At 42.3% G+C, this 19,141-nt stretch overlaps 1 protein-coding gene across 1 annotated transcript; it reads right to left on the bottom strand.

Moving 5' to 3' along the window:
• Positions 1-266: 266 nt before the first annotated feature.
• Steap1 (STEAP family member 1) lies at positions 267-10,791 on the bottom strand. Its single transcript, NM_001106629.1, is given in 5 exon segments — positions 267-615; positions 3,593-3,757; positions 4,155-4,667; positions 6,755-6,866; positions 10,731-10,791. Coding segments are annotated over 4 exon segments (1,020 nt in total). The 5' UTR covers positions 6,839-6,866; positions 10,731-10,791; the 3' UTR covers positions 267-357.
• Between the last annotated feature and the right edge of the window lie 8,350 nt (positions 10,792-19,141).

Raw genomic sequence — 19,141 nt, 5'->3', positions numbered from 1 at the left:
TTCAAATTTCAAATGCATCATATCCACACCCAGATCCACTAAGATTCTGCAGTCAGGCCCGTGAGAGTCATACGGCTCAACAGGTAAAGGTGCTTGCTGCCAAGCCTGATAACATGGGTTCGATCCCTGGGCCTCCCATGTGTTAGAAGAGAACTGACTCCCACAGTGTGTCTCGCTGACATCCACTTGTGGACACATGCTGAAACACTTGTGGATTCGCACACCTACATACCAAATAAATAAAAATAGTTGTGGTACAAACTAAAAATGATCCAGAAGTATTCATTTTATTAACAGACACAGGTTTGAAATGTTTATAAGACATCGGTATTAAGCAATTATGTGCAAACAGTAGTTCTACAACCTGCAGGCCATCTCAGTCCTGTTAACTTTGCGGACATCTTCCCAACCACATCTAATCTTCAGTATCTTCTTCCTCAGGCAGGGCAGGCAAAGTACAATTTTACAGATCAGAACAACAGTTGGAAGGAAAACAGCTATCATGAAAGTCGGAGGCATGTACCAGACAAACTGACTGATATCTACCCATTTATTCCAGGCAAAAATCGAAGCGTGTACCGTGCCCAGAAGAAGAGAGACAATTCCCAGTTTGCTCTGCAAAAGAAAACAACGTGACCCTAAGTAAGGGTTGGTTCAATAACAGTCGATTCCACACCACCCCATTGGGATTGTTCTGTGGCTTGGAGAGCCTTTCGTTTACCTACAATTATTTTCACAGACATGTTGTCTGATAAATGTCCATTCACGCCTTGCTGTTCCTTTGACAGGCTCTCCTTGCCACATTACCTTCGGGCAACTGCTCTTGTTTCTAAGCTGAGTGGAAAAGTCATTGCCTTCCTCTTAGTCTCAAGGGGTCATGTGCCCCATCGATGCTTTCTGTACCGTTCTGTTGAAGACACCATCTTTTTTAAGACCTTTTTATTTTATTGGCAGCGATGGGGATCAAAACCGGGGCCATGTGCATGCTCGCTAGCTAAGCAGTCCGCCTTTGATCGACCTCCCCAGTCTCACCACAGTATTTGCATCGTGATACGTTATCTTAGTGATTTTATTTTAACTTTGTTATCAGGCGATGTCTAAAATAGACACTGTTCTATTGCAGGGTCCTTGCAAAAGCAACATAATGATTTGGACATGTTTGGTGCTCAATGAACATCGCTGAATTGATTAAAGAATACTGTAAAAAATATCAGTCTGATCTCAGGGACGTTTATCAACTGATGTTAATTTAATTTTGTAAATGAATATGAAAATATGTGTATATCTATGCACACAGAGAGAGAGAGAGAGAGAGAGAGAGAGAGAGAGAGAGAGAGAGAGAGAGAGAGAGAAAGAGAGTTTTCATTACTCAATTTTTTTTTTTTGGTTCTTTTTTTCGGAGCTGGGGATCGAACCCAGGGCCTTGTGCTTCCTAGGCAAGCGCTCTACCACTGAGCTAAATCCCCAACCCCCAAATTTTTAAAATTCTTTAAGCATAAGGTTTTAGTACGGGAGACGAAAGAAGCTGGTGTGGGTTTCTCCCTTCACACAGAATGAAGTCTCCTTGTCACTCTCACTAAGTCTACCATTTTCTTCAGTTATTAAATCTAAAGTCTTGCCTGATGTTCTAGGCTGGAAAAAAACACCATACAAAAATCACTGATCCACCAATATATGAGGAAGTCTACTGATGTCACCACTGTTAAGTTTTAGGGGATACTAGAAAAAGTAGGAAAACCTGAGGCCAGTTAAAATAGTTGTTTAGTGGTGCCAGGAAATGCCTGTTGGTAAATATCTTCCTTCCTGTGTCTGGGGGCTGGCAGAGACGATGGGCAGGAGTACCTTAAACGGATTCTAGAAAACGACTGGGCATGGATCTGTGGAGTAGAGGGTTGAGTCCTTTTTGCATATGTCAAGGAGTGGTGTAGCTGAGACAAATGCTAGATGATTTTTAGCTTTTTGAGACTCCTCCACACTGATATCCAGAGTAGTACCATTACCAGCTTGTCATCCCACCAACAGAGAATGAAGGCTTCCCTTTTCTCATATCTGAGGCAGAGTCCTCCCTATGTAGTCCCCACTAGCCTGGAACTCACAATGTAGATTCAGCTGGCCTCGAACTCATAGAGATCTATGTTTTAAAAAAAAATCATGATTCTGATACAATGGGAAAACATTGGGAATCATTTCAATGTCTGCACAAACCAAATCTAGACATGAAGAACTATTTCAACTTGAAACATGTTGACATTAAACAGAGAAAGTGGTTCAGAGAGCTGTTCACCAGCATAAGTTTAAGGCATTCTGACAAGATTCTTCTAGATGCCTTCTGACTTGGATTTACTCTGTTGGGAAATGGTCATGAGTCTGACAAAATAAATATAACTCAATTATTCAGCTGTCCTCTTACGCCTCAACTAGGTGGCTAGAACTGTGGAGGTAAAAAACTGTGACCAAGCCTCATCTCTGGATGAAGTTTCTAGAAATGCCCTCGATTGTTTGAAGGTTAATTTCCTAACTGGGTATTATGTACTTACAGTCACGCGTTGTACGTAATGGCAGGGTAGGCTTGTCAGAGCCCAACAGAAAAGCAACGTGAACAAGAATTTCAGGAGGGAAAGAGGACTCCAATGGCTACCAGCTGAACATGAAAAGGTCTAAGGCAATGGGGCTTCTCAGCCTTGTTAGAATGCTCAGCTATTCAGCTATCTCTCAGAGGAACCTATGGACTTGTGGAAAAGACAGCAGAGGAATGCCTCACAGTGTGGAAATCTCCACATCTACTCACCCATAAAAGTTAAGAGCATGATTCTAATACGTTTTGGCAGATACTTATGACTGAATGAAGTTGAGCTCCTTGGCTGTTGTTCCATGGGCCCTTTCTGGTACATTTTTTAAATGTGTGCTCTTACCTAGAAGATATGTAAGCTTGTGGCAGGATTCTGAACCCAGAGCTATTTTGAAACTTCAAGTGATCAACGTAATTTAAGCATAACTTAGAAATACCATCTTGAAAAATTAGATAAAAGAGACAGGTATGTTCGCTCTTGTCTGTAATTGTAGTACTTGGGAGGCTGACATAGAAGGAAGACTGTCTCACATACCAGACTCACCTAGGCTACATAATAAATTCCAGGGTAGCCTGGGGTAGAAGTTTAAGACTCTGTCAAAAAAAAATTAGGCACCTATAGATAATAAAAATTTTGAATTTTAGGGAAAAATTCATTTTTTCCCTAGAGAATAGAAAACTGTGCAAGTTCAAAGGCACAACTAAAGTCAAGGGACAGGCAAGCTAATGCTTTGATTTGTGTGCGTGTGGAACTATAAACCATAATCCTAAATATATTTATAGTTATTGATGGGAGCAGCAAATTGTCCACAAAATTTTAAATGTGAGGAACAACATTCTTGTTTTAATAATGTCTTTCACTTATGCCTACCAGTCGTGTTCCAGAACTAGTAAAAGCATTGCAAAACTCATTACTGAATGGAACAGTATGAGATCTGTCCTACTGGAAAACATTATTTTTATGGGACAGAAAATATATTTAATGTTATAGGCAGACTAGGATTATTTCTATGTGTCACTTACCTGAATATAGTGAAATTCTCTCCAGGTTAAAGAGTCGCTCACAGATGGGATAGATGTCACAGCCAAGAGAGCCAAGATGGCCAGTCCCACAATCCCCAGGGACACATAAATCTCCATTCTCCAGACATCATGCTCAACCCAGGCATCTTCTTTGCTTTGTTGAACCTAAGAAAAAGAGGAATGCAGACCACAGTTACTAATATGTGCACTTGCTTGATGGCTTACTCAGACAGAAACGTAAAATGCATGGGAACTCTGGTAAATAAGTAGAGAGACTCGATCAGCCCTCACAAAGCCACACTGTCGGGATGCTATGATTGAACTATGACCCTGCCCATGCAAAAAGGCATTGTCTTCATGCTAAAGGCATTGTTTATTTTCAGTTTAAAAACATTCTTCAATGTAAGGCGACAGGTGCTGATAAAATTATCATAGCGGCTATTAAAAATGCAGAATAATTTCTCATGGCGTCGGTGCTGCTGTGACTGCAAGAAGACGGGATTAATTCGTTAGGCAATTTCGACGTTTTAGTTTGTTCGTCTTCGGGGCGTCACCTCCCTACCTGTTTGTAAGCCCAGTTGAGCAGCTTGTATCTGTAGGATCGTCTCATTGGGTACGAGAGACTGTAAATGGCGTGCAGAACTGCAAAGAAGAAGCTGAGGAGCCCAAATTGTTTCCTCGCCAGCATCCATCTGTCTAACCAGGGTGGGAACTTCTTGTACTTGGTCCCATTGCGAAGCTGCACAACTGCCGCTATCTCTCCTGGCAGATAAACTAATGCCAAGAGGGTAATGGAGACCATTGGCAAGACTTTGTTAACGACCAGGATCGGGATCTTATAAAAATACTGTTCGCGGGAAGCGACTAACGGGTAAATGATTTCCCTCAGAAGAGTGTACAGGAAGGTGAGAGACGATAGGACGGCGGCAACTTTAATTGGCAATTGCCAGTTTGGAAAGAGTTCCTGCGTGTGCTGGAGCTCCGTGGGGCAGTCGAAGGCGTCGACGTGGACCGTGTGCGGCAAAGGCGAGAGCACCGGTCTTTTCAGCATGCTTGTCTCTCCGGTGTCCTTAGTCTATGAGAGAGAGGGAGAGAGAGAGAGAGAGAGAGAGAGAGAGAGAGAGAGAGAGAGAGAGAGAGAGAGAGAGAGAGAGAGAGAGAGAGAATCTTAACACTGGACAAAGCAGTGGGATTTCTTTTAATCTAATAACTCCCTGCTCCACCGTTGTGCTTCTTGGTGACCCAAGCATTCAGAAAGTCGCTCGTGGATACCAGGCAGCTAAAGACAGTATAGTTAGTCTATGTAAGGCCAACCAAGGATGCACCCTGATATACTGGTGTTTTCCACTTGCCTATTTATTTCCCTCTTTGTGTTTGAGACAGGCTCTGTAGCCCAGGCAGGCTTTCAACTCCCTATCCTCCAGCTTCTGGGCCAGTGCTGGGATTACCTGCATAGGCTACAAAACTGGGTTCCGTTTCTCTTTAAAACAAAAAGAGACACACGCCAACACACAGACTTGAAGTAATGGGATAATCTTTTTGTTTGTTTTGTTTCTTGTTTTGCTTTCTGTTTTCTCAGTGTAGCCCTGGCCATCCTGGAACTCACTCTGGCCTTGAACTCATGGAGAGCTACGTGTGTCTGCCTCCCAAGTGCTTGAATTAAAGGTGTGGACCAGCTCCACCACGAAGAATAATCTTAAGGAGCCAAAACTAAAAACAAAAAAACGTTTGTGAAAGTCCAGTACTCTTTGGCGAACACAGCAAATATGCATATCATAATAGGTGTTCTGTAATATTTCTACTGGTTCCTGGGCACTTACGTAGAGCAGTAACAGTGAATATATTAATTCAAATGCAAAGGACCTGAAATAACAGAGTCAATCCTAGTAGAGAAAAATGTGCATTTCATTATGTGTTTGTGGTTTTAACGAGAACGGCAGGGACAACAGGGGGATTCCGAGTAGGGAAAATATGAATTTCATTGTGTAGTCTTGCTCTTTAATTCTATATTTCTAAAGCACATGAATTAATGATCAGAAAGTTTAGGAAAAGCTACTTAACTAGAGAACTCCCGTAGACACAATCTTGTCCCCGACAAGTTAATACTTTCTCTGTCCACCATATTTTGTGCTAGTCAGTAATTCCAAAGAAAGTGTGTTGAATGATTTGTTGTTTCCACCAGGGATAAGCAGAAATGAAATTTTTTAAAAATTCAAATGAAGACCGTAGAGTGTTTCCTGCCGTGTTCCTTTCTGAACTGCTTGCTTCTTATCTAGTCTTTGCTTTCACAGCTCCAAGGGAGCTGGAGGAGAAGCTTCCACTGCTTGTCTGCTGTTCCTGCTTATCTCACACAGCGCTAATTCACACAGTACCCCACAATTACCAGTGTTTAAGAATGACCTCTCTTGCCATCTGACATCAATCATTCTTCTAGCCAATGTCTTCCTAATTACGCCTCCCAGAAAGGAAACAGCTCTGCATGTTAACACAGCCTGAGTGAACGGGCTGAGAACAGTTTTCTGGCTAAAAGTTATGAGCTTAAAAGTTAGCATGTAAGAGAGCTGAACTGAAAGATGAAAATAATTTTGTTTTATGGGGATATATGCTTGCGATTCTTAGAACTGCATTTTACATATTTTAGAAAGGGTGTTTGAAACCAAAAACCCCTGCCACTTTTTAAATGATGTCGCAAGAAATATTTAATCCTGCTATTGACCAAAAGTGATTCTTTGCACGAAGAAAATTTATTTGGTTAATCGGAGAGTCACCATTTGCTTGGTGGACTCTGTAGTAAGCAGCCACAGTGTCTATGAAAATGCTTATAAAACCATTATTACATGGGCCATTGTAACTGTTGCTCTTAATCTTAGAAGCACAGGTGTTAGAAAGGACTCAAAGGGCTCTGGAGATGGCCTGGTCCTGTTATTTCACTCTATACAGAAATGCAAGACAAGCTTTTCAGGGACGCATGGAAGGTTATTCAGCTAAGCCCCGATAATCAGTCAAGTTTCCACGATTTATATTCTACAGTGTCAGTGACAGGCACTGAGCACAGAGATCAGAGGACTCAAATGGAGTGCCTTTCTCAACACTAGTAGATTCAGAATACACTTGGAGTATGTATAGATTTTAATTATCAGCTATTATAGTCATTATTTTTACCGAGTAACTGTCATCTTCCAGGTTCCCCTTAGGCTTCATTTTCCAAAGTTCTTCTGGGTTCGTAACATTTTTACTGATCTCCATGAATGCTGCACAATATGGCTTCAGCCACCTAGGAAAAGAAAAATGAAGTCTGTTAGACTTGCGATGTTATCGTTTCGTTCTTGTTTTGGTTTTGCTTTTTCTTTTGAGACAGGGCTTCTCTTCTCTATGTATTCCTGGCTGTCCTGGACCTTGCTCTGTAGGCCAGCCTGGCTTCAAACTCAGAGATCTGCTTGACTCTGCCTCTCAAGTGCTGGGATTAAAGGCCTGTGTCGCCATTGTCGAGCTACAATACTTTTGTTTGCTGGAACAATATAAAGAACTATATTTATTCACCTCAGAACTAGGGCAGGAAACTACAATTAAGATTCAAATAGTGAATGCGCTACCCATTCAGAAAGCCTTCAACCAGTACACTAACGTCAAAAGTTAGTTCAACAGATAACCTATTATTTATATGAAACTTGAAGGATTAGCTGTAAGTCTTTTCTTCAGGAAGATTTTGCTCCAGGTTCTCAGCTGGACAAAGCCCTGCTTCCCTTACAGGTAATTGGAATTAGGAGTGTGTTTTTCAGTTTTGAGGAATGATGCCGTCAGCACGGCTTGAGGCAGTTGATAGAGAACTTCAGGAAGATAGGCTTCCCGGGCTTCCAGGGTTAATGATGGAATATGAAACAATAATGAACTGGTTTGTACATTGAAGCCTTCCTGAAGGTAGTAAACAGAAGGGATATGATTATCAAGGTGAATCCCAATACTTGCTTCGAGGGCCATAAGGCTGCAACGCCAGAGTGTCCTTTGGACAAGTCCTGTAGGTAAAAATGGCTGCTCATCTATTCCCAATGGGGTATTGATTGTGTTCAGTCACTGACAAGCCCACTTTCTTAGTCAACCCTGTGGAGAAGGAGCTTGTCAAAAAGTGTCCCTAAACAAAGAAAATTATTCCTTAACAGCTTCACAGAGCCTAATCTAGTCTTGGCTTTCCTGCAGGACAAACAGGATGTCATATTCTCCATTGTTTTTAATAAGCTCTAAATTCACTTCTAGGAGATTGTACCTCCAATTAAACACACAACAGTGAGGTTGCTGGAACGTTTTCCAAATACTTGGGATTTTGGACCACCTGTGATGCCTTATTAAGTGGAAAACTATTTTCAGGAGTAGATTATAATTTTTAGAATATTTCCAAGTTTTAAAGGTCAGCCTTTTTCTAACAACAGTGTGTGTGTGTGTTTTTTTTTTCTTTTTTCTTACTAAGGCGCTCTGAGAGTTACAGGATTACCTATCTTGGAACATCCGGGAGGAGACCACAGGTTGAACATCCCTCACGTGAAAACTCGCAAAGTTGAAATGCTCCGGGAAGTGCGAAACTGGAGTCTTGACATGGGAGCACAAGTGGACCTCACGTGAGGGTTTGCACGGAAATTTCAGGCAAAGTAAGTATATTCTAATTGTACATTCTTCTACATAGGGTCTCAGTATACAGTCCTTGCTGACTTGGAACATGCGATGTACTTGTCTCTGCCTCCTGAGTGCTGGGGTCATGAGCGCGCACCACCCCATCTGACAGTAAGTGGGTTATATGAAATCATCTTGAGGCGAAGTCTATGTACGTGAAGTACACATGAAACTTTCATCTTATCTGCGAGGTATCTCATTGTGCTTATATAAACCATTATATCTGTACATTACATATGTATATTTTAAAAAGCCTACCACACGAAATATATTTGGCTCTAAGTGTTGTTTTGGAACTCGAGACACACAAAGCTGCCTTTACTGTTTTGATTGGCCCCTGTAGCAGCCATCCTCTGGTTGTAGAAACAGAGAGATGACACAGGCTTGGCCATCCGGAGTTAATTCCTGCAATCACGCTGAGTAGTTTAGGGATGGCAGCCAAATCTAGTTGGCAAGACACGATCCTCTTCTGATATCGTCTCCAAGTGGAAGAGAATGAGTTAAGTCAGGAAAGTAGTATAAAGCTACCATGCCACCTCCCTCCCCTTGCGTAAGTCAGAAGATGTCTTCAAGAAAGCAAACGCAGAAAAGCTAAACTAGAAGTAAAGAAGGACAGTGACAAATCCTGCTGGCAATAGTTTAAGCGCCCCAGTCCAGGTCACTTCTCTCTCAACTACATAGTTAATAACTTCCTCCTTTATGCTTGCTTGTTTGTTTGTTTGGGTTTGAGGTGTGTGTTCACCGTTGACATTTGAAAGAATTCTGGGTAAAGTCTATGCCATTCAACAAGTTCTTACGAAGCCAATGACTACCTAGTCAATAAAGAGGAAAAAGAGAACGAGACTTCAAGCCTGCCCGTGAGGGGCATACAGTCTGTCTCCAGAATGCGTCATTCCACGCCATTTGCTGACTTTAACCAATATTATAAGGTGAGCGCGTTGGTATGGAGCATCTAGGAATAGAGTATCGTGCATTGCAGTAAAGTGTAAGAAACAGTCTACTAAGCTTAGAGTGTATTTTAAGTCTGGTGGTTCAAGCTGGTAAAGACAGTGTAAATCTATAGCTGTTCACTGTTCACTCATTAACCACACTGAACAATGATGGCCGACACAGGAAATACGAAGTTAAATGATATGTCTGTTCTCAAAAACCTTTCAATTTAGGACAGACAAACTCTCCAACAGGAACGGTGCGGTAATACCAAGCATCTTAAAGGAAAATAGTTTACAGACAGATGGTGGTGGCTCTGGAAAGGAAAAATGGATGAGAGCTCTCTTTACTTGCTCACAGACAGCCACTGCATAGAGATTCTGGGTGGAAGGCCAGAGTGGCCCAGAAGAGATGCCCAGCCATTTGTTTGCATGGTACCATGCTGATGAGTCTCTCTAAGGAAAAGAACCCATGTCAGTACGGGTGATGGTTGACTCTGTGTCCAGAAATCAGGGAAACAAAGTATCAGTTAAATAAAACATGCCCTCTTCCAGCAGACATTAACCAAACATATAATTGAACTTCTATAGGAGAGAAGGCTTCATCAGGTTGCTCGGCAAACCCAGCAGGAAACAGCACAGTGCAGAGATGTCAAGAAGTCCAGGATTTGAACCAACCCTCACCAGCTTTCTTCCCCGTTAAATAGCGATTTCTGTTTTGCTGGATTAGGATGGCTGGCTTGCTTTTCCTGCTAAATATTGACACAGCCCAACAGACTCATGTTTAGGGCCAGAAGTTTAGAATCCAAGAAACCCAATGACTGGAATACATTGTGGGTTGCAGTGCAATGAGGTTTTCAAATGTATTTTTGCTTTGCCACAGTTAATTATTGGAAGAGGGGAAGGTGTTTTTCACAGTGTTGTTTCTTAAAGCATTACTTCCCCAAGTGCTTAACGTTAATATTAAATACATTTCCTTGATTTAATATCGAGATGTTCCACCCCAACGGGACAGTGTAGCTAAATTTGAAGTGTACTCAAGCTCTAAGACTACAGATGCCTTTCAGTTGCTCTCACCAGAGTGCCTTATTTAAAAGCTTTGACTATTTTGGAGAAAACCCAAATCGCACCCAGATCCTGAAAGAGTAGGACCGGTGTTCCAAGGACTTAAAATGAAAAAAAAATTTTTTTCCCCCTAACTAGGAAACCAGAAGCCCAAACAGCAGGACGAGTTACCAGCCATTCATCCCCAGCGAGGCAAACTTGCGGAAATTGCCAAGTTGGCAAACTTACCGGCAGAACCCAACTTAACTGCAAAGTTGATCAGCACCCTAAGCTCTAGCTCCAAGAGTACGGAGACCTGCTCTCCGCGGGGCTCGGCGAGACCCGGGAGGGGCGGAAGGGGCGCCTAGAGCTGCGCTGCCGGGAGCACTGCCGCCCACTCTCTCGCCCCTGAGACCCGCCGCACCTTTCCCCGGCCCGCAGCAGACTCCCTAGGGCCCGCGGAAGCGGGGAGCAAGTGGCCTGTGAACGAGACTCGGACTCACCAGTTTCTTCGTGGGACCCGACGGCGAGGGGCTCGCTGCCCGGACTCCCAGTCCCACGCGGAGTCTGATTTTTCGGTGCGGAGCGCAGCCGCTCCGCAGACCCCGCCCCTTGGCCGCGGTGCGCACAGCGCCCCCTGCCGGCGACCGGCTCCTGCTCACACCTACGGTCGCGAGGGGTGGCGGTGGGAGGGGCATCGCTGGCGGCGAATCCTTCGCTGTGTAAAGGGACCCGGAGTCACCCAGAGGGCTCACTGGAAACCGATTGACTCCCGGGACCTCCATTCCGGACCAGGTCTGGAAGAAATCTGCAGTTGTGCATTTCTCCTGTTGCCAGGTGATACTGCAGTGATCCTAGATCACACCCTTGGAGAGCAACTGCTCTGTAGCTAAGACGTCTGCTTTCCGCGGTGTAGCGCTCTTTCAACATAGCAGTTTTCCAGAGAACTAGCTGTTAGCACAGTCAAAGAAGGAATCTGAGTTTGTGAGTGACTTTTACACCAGATTTACTCCTTCCCACCTCATCTTCCGATCTCATCTATCAACTACAGCTTCCCGGAACAGTCAAGCATTACGAGCCAAAAAGTTACCGCCAATATCTGAAAAATTCAGAAAGATAAAGTGTGTGTGTGTGTGTGTGTGTGTGTGTGTGTGTGTGTGTGTGTGTGTGTGTGTGTAGGAGGGATCTACTCCTCCGAAATGGAGGCAAACTCAGTAATTACTGACTGAGATCTCAATTACAGCGTCTCAGGAACTTCATGCAGCGCATTCCCAGAACTAGTGTAAAGGAAAACAAACTCCCGACAGCATTTTCCGATGTTATCCTTTATTCACAGGGTGCCAAACACTGCTTTGTTTTATTATTTCATTTATTTATTTATTTATTTATTTATTTATTTATTTATTTATTTACTTATTGAGACAGGGTCTCACCATGAGCTTTGGTGGCTTGGTACCCGTTATTTATTTATTTATTTATTTATTTATTTATTATAATTTAGGTATGTGAATAGATATTATTATACACACGTGGAGGTCAGATGAAAACTCGGTGTGGTGGTCACAAGAAGCGAGGGTTGAGAGATTTTAAAATAAACACATAGCTCCAACTTTAGGGACCACCCTCCTTCCACCACGAAGTTCTTCACATTCGACTGACACCAGAAACCGCAGGTAACTCCCAAGGTAGAACTGGGTCTTCACCCTGAGTATTGTTTTTATTGTGACCCTGGGTCACAAACTTCCTTTCCTTCTTGCAGAAATCAGCCTGCGTCTGCCTCCTGAGTGCTGGGATTAAAGGGATGTTCTGCACTCCGCTGTTCTGGCGGTTTTAACACTCCGTTTGTGTCACTGACTTCCAACAGATAGTGTAAAAGGCCTTTGAAGAGTAGATTACCCTGCGCTGACACCTTGTGGTAGAATAGACTCTTGCAGCTTTTATTTCTAAGGAAGGTAGGAAAATCATTAGAAGGAGAGTTAGAGAAACTTCTGGATAGTGGGCTAAGGCTCACAACCACAGGGAAAAGGGTTCGGGTCCCAGCACCCAGCTTGTTTCCTTTGCTGGTCAGAATCTTCAGAATAAAGTTGATATACCAGAAGGGTAAATAAATTAGGCACTCTAAATAAGGCTGTATGCTCAAACTGGACTCAAATACCCTTTACACATCTATTTATTTATGGTAGGTATGGGGATGAATGTTACTGTATACACATGGAGGTCAGATGATAGCTCGGTGTGGTGGTCACAAGAAGCGAGGGTTGGGAGGATTTCAAAATAAACACATAGTTCTGACGCCGGGGACCACCGTCCTCCCACCACGGAGTTCTGCAGATTCAACTCAGACTCCAGAAACTATAAGTCACAAGGTGGACTTAAAACAACTGCCCTTTACTGACTGAGCTGGGTCTCCAACCTGGGTATTGTTTTTTAATGTGGTTCTAGGTCAAGGGCTTCCTGATATGATGACTCCATGTGCTTTTGAAGAATAATTTCCGGACTCTTACAGAGTGTCGGACTGCCATCTTAGAAGCAAAAGGAGTAACGTGGTGTGAAAGAAAAAGTAGAGAAGACCCTACTGAGAATGACTATGGTGGGAGGGCCCAGAAAAAGAGGCTGAACATGATTGGCACATTCTGTATCACGTGCTGAATTATCACACAGAGCCCATTGAGATATAAATTATCGTGGCTAAAGAATTAAAATTAAAAATAGCTAGTCAGGGTACCGCTTAGCTCCACCACGGGCCTCCTGGCTCTGACACAATCTGATTTTTTTTTTTTAATCACGGAGAAGTAGTTAAAGGCTTTGTCATAACTGTAAAGCCAACCAAGGTGTATTAACACCTCTCTTCCTCCCTCCCGTCCTTTCTTCTTTCACCTTTCCCCCTCCTTTCTTCCCCTCCTCCCTCCTTTCCTTTCTTCCTGTTCTTTTTTTCTCCCTGGAGATTTGAGCCCAAGGCCTCCGGCTGTACCACTGATCCAGAACATGCAGGCGTTAAGGAGACCGTTCGGAATCTGCTTTCTCTCACTGCTCAGGACGTCCTGGCAATAGTCATGTTTGGCCTTCATTCTACTTTAGGAAGCATCTGTTCATTTCCATGCATCTCTGCTCGCTCAGGGCTATCATCGCATTCCTAAGAGAGGATAGCTTCTGCACGGCAACACAAACCTCATCTCAGCAGCTTTTCTCCTTGGAGTCCCATCTCATCTTTTCTTTTTTAAACACAAAACACCTAAGTGCTATTAATGCATATTTGCAGGTTGGTCTGGTGCCACTTGCATTCAACTGCTAAGTTCTGTACCCCAAGATCTGGTTGTTCCAAGATGAGAGGATCCTCAGTATAACAGACTTTGTTGTGTAAGCCTTGTTTCCCATTAAAAGCTATTGGTTAAAGAAAACTGGCAACGGCCAATACTGGGGGGAATAGAGGGAGGAGGAGTTTGAGTTACCAGGCTGGGTGGGTCACAGGTAGGGACCACAAGGAGAAGGAGAGAGGACAGAGGAGAGAGGAGAGAAGAGGAGAATAGAGAGAGGGGGGGAGGGATGGAAGAAGGGAGGAAGAAGAGGAGGAAGAAGGAAAGAGGAGGAGGAAGAGGAAGAGGAAGAGACAAAGAGAATAGGAGGTATCCATTAGAGTCGATGGACCAGCAGCAGGTGCCAGAGTGAAATGTCTCTCCAGGATGCCAGACTGATGGAGCAGAAATAACCCAGAGAATTTCCAACAGCAAGTATTTGGGGAACACAGTAGCCAGATATTGGGGGTCAGTATTTAACATTTGAGTATATAGCAGTACCACACGGATCCCCTACACATATTCCTTCAGTCTACTAATACGTATTTACTAAGAACACTATGTTATGAGAAAACCCACAGAATCAACTGGAGTGAGCGCATAGACGCTTACAGGGACTGGACTGACAACCAGGGTGCCCGCGTGGGTCTGACCTATGCAATTTCATATGTTATGGTTGTGTAGTTTGGACTTCTTGTGGAACTCCTGATGAAATCCTGGCAGGAGTGGAGGCTGTCTCTGACTCTTTTGCTTCCTTTGTGACTCTTTCCATCCTACTGGGTTCCGTAGTTGCAGCCTTGATATGAAGGAGGTGCCTAGTCTTGGTGCACCTTGATAGGCCATGTTTGGTTGACATCCATGGGAGGCCTGGATTTTTCTGAAGGGAAATAAAGAAGGAATAGATGGGGGGAGCAGGGATAGGGGGAAGGACTGGGAGGAGAGGAGGTAGAGGGAACTGTGGTCAGGATGTAATATATAAGAAGAAATAATAAAAGTATACTGTGCTACATACAGTGCTGGGTTAAACCCCATGAATTCAACCTGGCTACTTAGAGTCTCGCAAAGACATTGATCTTGGAAGACAAACATCTGTAATCAAAGCAAAACAGGAAAACAGGAAGCAGGCAGCAGGGCAGCTATGCTCAACTTTACTCCAAGTTTGAGCTTTTTTTATTGGATATTTTTTATTTACATTTTAAATGTTACCACTTTTCTTGGTTTCCCATCCATAAATCCCCTATCCCATCCCCCTTCTTCTATGAGACTGATCTCTCACCCAACCACCCACTCCTTCTTGCCTCCCTGCCCTGACATTCCCCTACACTGGAGGGTCCAGCCTTGGCAGGACTTTGCATTTCTCCCTTTGGTGCTCAAACAAGGCCATCCTCTGCTATATATGCAGCTGGAGCCATGGGTCAGTCCATGTATAATCTTTGGGTAGTGGTTTAGTCCCTGGAAGCTCTGGTTGGTTGGCATTGTTGTTCTTATGGGGTTGCAATCCCCTTTGGCTCATTCAATCCTTTCTCTAACTCCTCCAATGAGGACCCCATTCTCAGCTAAATGGTTTGCTGCTAGCATTCGCCTCTGTATTTGTCATGCTCTGGCAGAGCCTCTCAGGAGACAGCTATATCAGGTTCCTGTCAGCATGTACTTCTTGGCATTAGCAATATTGTGTGGGTTTGTTGGCTGTATATGGGCTGATCCCCCAGGTGGAGCAGTCTCTGAATGGCCATTCCTTCAGTCTCTGCTCCAAACCTTGTCTCCATATCTCTGCCTGTGAATGTTTTTGTTCCCCCTTCTAAGAAGGACTGAAGCATCTGCACTTTGGTCGTCCGTCTTCTTAAGCTTCATGTGGTCTGTGGATTGTATCTTGGGTAATTTGAACTTTTGAGCTAATATTCATTTTTCAGTGAGTGCATGCCATGTGTGCTCTTTTGTGGTTGGGTTACCTCACTCAGGATGATATTTTTCAGTTCCATCCATTTGCCTATGAATTTCATAAAGTCATTGTTTTTAAAAGATGAGTGGTACTCCATTGTGCAAATATACCACATTTTCTGTATCCATTCCTCTGTTGAAGGGCATCTGGGTTCTTTCCAGTTTCTGGCTATTATAAATAAGTCTGCTATGAACATAGTGGAGCATGTGGCCTTGTTCTTTGTTGGAGCATCTTTCGGGTATATGCCCAGGAATGATATAGCTGGGTCCTCAGGTTAGTACTATATCCAGTTTTCTGAGGATCTCCAGTCTGATTTCCAGAGTAGATGTATGAGCTTGCAATCCCACCAACAATGGAGGAGTGTTCCTCTTTCTCCACATCCTCACCAGCATCTTCTGTCACCTGGGTTTTCAAACTTAGCCATTCTGACTGGTGCGAGGTGGAATCTCAGGGCTGTTTTGATTTGCATTTCCCTGATGACAAAGGATGTTGAATATTTCTTTAGTGCTTCTCAGCCATTCGATATTCCCCAGTTGAGAATTCTTTGTTTAGCTCTGTACCTCATTTTTAATAGGGTTATTTGATTCTCTGGAGTCTAACTTCTTGAGTTCTTTCTATATATTGGATATAAAATTGTATAGCAGATGTAGAATTGGTAAAGATCTTTTCCCAATCTGTTGGTTGCTAGTTTGTCCTTATGACAGTGTCCTTTACCTTACAGAAGCTTTGCAATTTTATGAGGTCCCATTTGCTGATTCTTGATCTTAGAGCATAAGCCATTGGTGTTCTGTTCAGAAATTTTTTCCCAGTGCCCATGTGTTTGAGGCTCTTCACTACTTTTTCTTCTATTAGTTTGAGTGTATCTGGTTTTATGTGGAGGTCCTTGATCCACTTGGACTTGAGTTTTGTACCTGGTGATAAGAATGGATCGATTTGTACTCTTCTACATGCTGACCTCCAGTTGAACTAGAACTATTGAAAATGCTATCTTTTTTCCTCTGGATGGTTTTAGCTCATTTGTCAAAGATCAAGTGACCATAGGTGTGTGAGTTCATTCCTGGGTCTTTACTTCTATTCTATTGACCTATCTGCTTGTCTCTGTACCAATACCATACAGTTTTTATCACTATTGCTCTGTAATACAGCTTGAGGTCAGGGATGGTGGTTCCTCCAGAAGTTCTTTTATTGTTGAGTATAATTTTCACTATTCTGTATTTTTCTGTTATTCCAAATGAATTTGTAAATTGTTCTGTCTAACTCTACAAAGAATCGAGTTGAAATTTTGATGGGGATTGCATTGCATCTATAGATTGCTTTTGGCAAGATGGCCATTTTTACAATATTAATCTTGCCAATCCATGAGGATGGGAGATCTTTCCATCTTCTGAGATATTCAATTCCTTTCTTTAGAGATTTGAAGTTCTTGTCATACATATTTTTCACTCACTTGGTTAGAGTCACACTGAGGTATTTTATATTATTTGTGACTGTTGTGAAGGGTGTCATTTCCCTAATTTTTCTCTCAGCCTGTTTATCCTTTGAGTAGAGGAAGTCTACTGGTTTGTCTGAGTTAATTTTATATCCAGCCACTTTGCAGAAGGTGTTTATTAGGCTTAATAGTTCTCTGGTGGAACTTTTGGGGTCACGTAAGTATGCTATCATATTGTCTGCAAATAGTGATATTTTGACTTCTTCCTTTCCAATTTGTATCTATTTGGCCTCCTTTTGTTGTCTGATTGTTCTGGCTAGGACTTCTAGTAGCACATTGAATAAGTAGGGAGAGAGTGGACAACCTTGTCTAATCCCTGATTTTCGTGGGATTGCTTCAAGTTTCACTCCTTTTAGTTTGATGTTGACTACTGGTTTGATGTATATTGCTTTTATTATGTTTAGGTATGGGCCTTGAATTCCTGATCATACCAAGAATTTTAATAAAAAGGTGTGTTGAATTGTGTCAAATGCTATCTTGGCATCCAATGAGATGATCATGTGGATTTTTTCTTTGAGTTTGTTTATATAGTGGATTACATTGATGGTTTTCTGTATATTGAACCATCTCTACACCCCTGGGATGAAGCCTACTTGATCATGATGGATGATTGTTTTGTTGTGTACTTGTGTTTGGTTTGGGAGAATTTTATTGAGTATTTTTAGGCCTATATTCATAAGGGAAATTGGTCTGTTCTCTTCCTCTGTTGGGTCTTTGTGTGGTTTAGGTATAAGCGTAATTGTAGCTTCATAGAAGGAATTGGGTTGTGTTCTTTCTGTTTCAGTTTTGTGGAATAGTTTGGATAGTATTGGTATTAGGTCTTTTATGTAGATCTGATAGAATTCTCCACTAAACCCATCTGGTCCTGGGCTGTTTTTGGTTGGGAGACTTTTAATGACTGCTTCTATTTCTTTAGAAGTTATGGTGCTGTTTAGATGGTATATCTGATCCTGATTTGACTTTGGTACCTGGTACCTGTCTAGAAAATTGTCCATTCCATCCCGATTTTCCAATTTTGTTGAATATAGGCTTTTGTAGTTGCATCTGATTATTTTTTGAATTTCCTTAGAGTCTGTTGTTATGTCTTTCTTTTTATTTCTGATTTTGTTAATTTGGATACTCTCTCTCTCTCTCTCTCTCTCTCTCTCTCTCTCTCTCTCTCTCTCTCTCTCTGTGCCATCTGGTTAGTCTGGCTAAGGGATTATCTATCTCGCTGATTTTTCAAATAACCTGCTTCTGATTTTGTTGGTTCTTTGCATAGTTCTTTTTGTTTCTACTTGGTTGATTTCAGCCGTAAGTTTGATTATTTCCTGCTGTCTACTCCTCTTGGATGTATTTGTGTCTTTTTGCTCTAGAGGTTTTAGGTGTGTTGTCATGCTTCTAGTATGCTCTCTCCTGTTTCCTTTTGGAGGCACTCAGAGCTATGAGCTTTCTTCTTAGCACTGCGTTCATTGTGTCTCATAAGTTTGGGTATATTGTGCCTTCATTTTCATTAAATTTTAAAAGTTATTTATTATCTTTCTTTATTTTTTTATTGACTAAGTTATCACTGAGTAGAGCACTGTTCAGCTTTCATGGGTCTGTGTGCTTTCGGTCATTTTTGTTATTGATGACCGGCTTTAGTCCACGGTGATCTGATAGGATGCATGGGATTATTTCCATCTTTTTTGTATTTGTTGTGGCTTGTTTTTTGGCCACATAATGTCAATTTTGGAGAAGGTACCATGAAGTGCTGAGAAGAAGGTATATTCTTTTGTTTTAGGATGAAAGGTTCTATAGATATATTATAAATATATTTGTTTCATAACTTCTATGAGTTTCTTTGTGCCTCTGTTTAGTTTCTGTTTCCATAATCTGTCCATTGTAGAGAGTGGGGTGTTATTATTGTGTGAAGTGCAATGTGTGCTTTGAGCTTTAGTAAGGTTTCTTTTATGAATGTGGGTGCCCTTGTATTTGGAGCATAGATATTCATGATTGAGAGTTCATCTTGGTGGATTTTTCCTTTGCTGAATATGAAATGTCTTTCCATATCTTTTGATAACTTTTGGTTGAAAGTAGATTTTATTTGATATTAGAATGTCTACTCCAGCTTGTTTCTTGGGACCATGTGCTTGGGAAATTGTTTTCCAGCCTTTCACTCTGAGGTAGTGCGTGTCTTTGTCACTGAGGTGTGTTTCCTTTATGCAGCAAAAT

This window comes from Rattus norvegicus, chromosome 4 (genome assembly GCF_021556685.1).
Source record: "Rattus norvegicus strain SHRSP/BbbUtx chromosome 4, alternate assembly SHRSP_T2T, whole genome shotgun sequence".
Taxonomy (NCBI): Eukaryota; Metazoa; Chordata; class Mammalia; order Rodentia; family Muridae; genus Rattus; species Rattus norvegicus.
The sequence above is the reverse complement of the archived record's forward strand: the minus strand, read 5'-3'. Positions and strand labels throughout refer to the sequence as shown.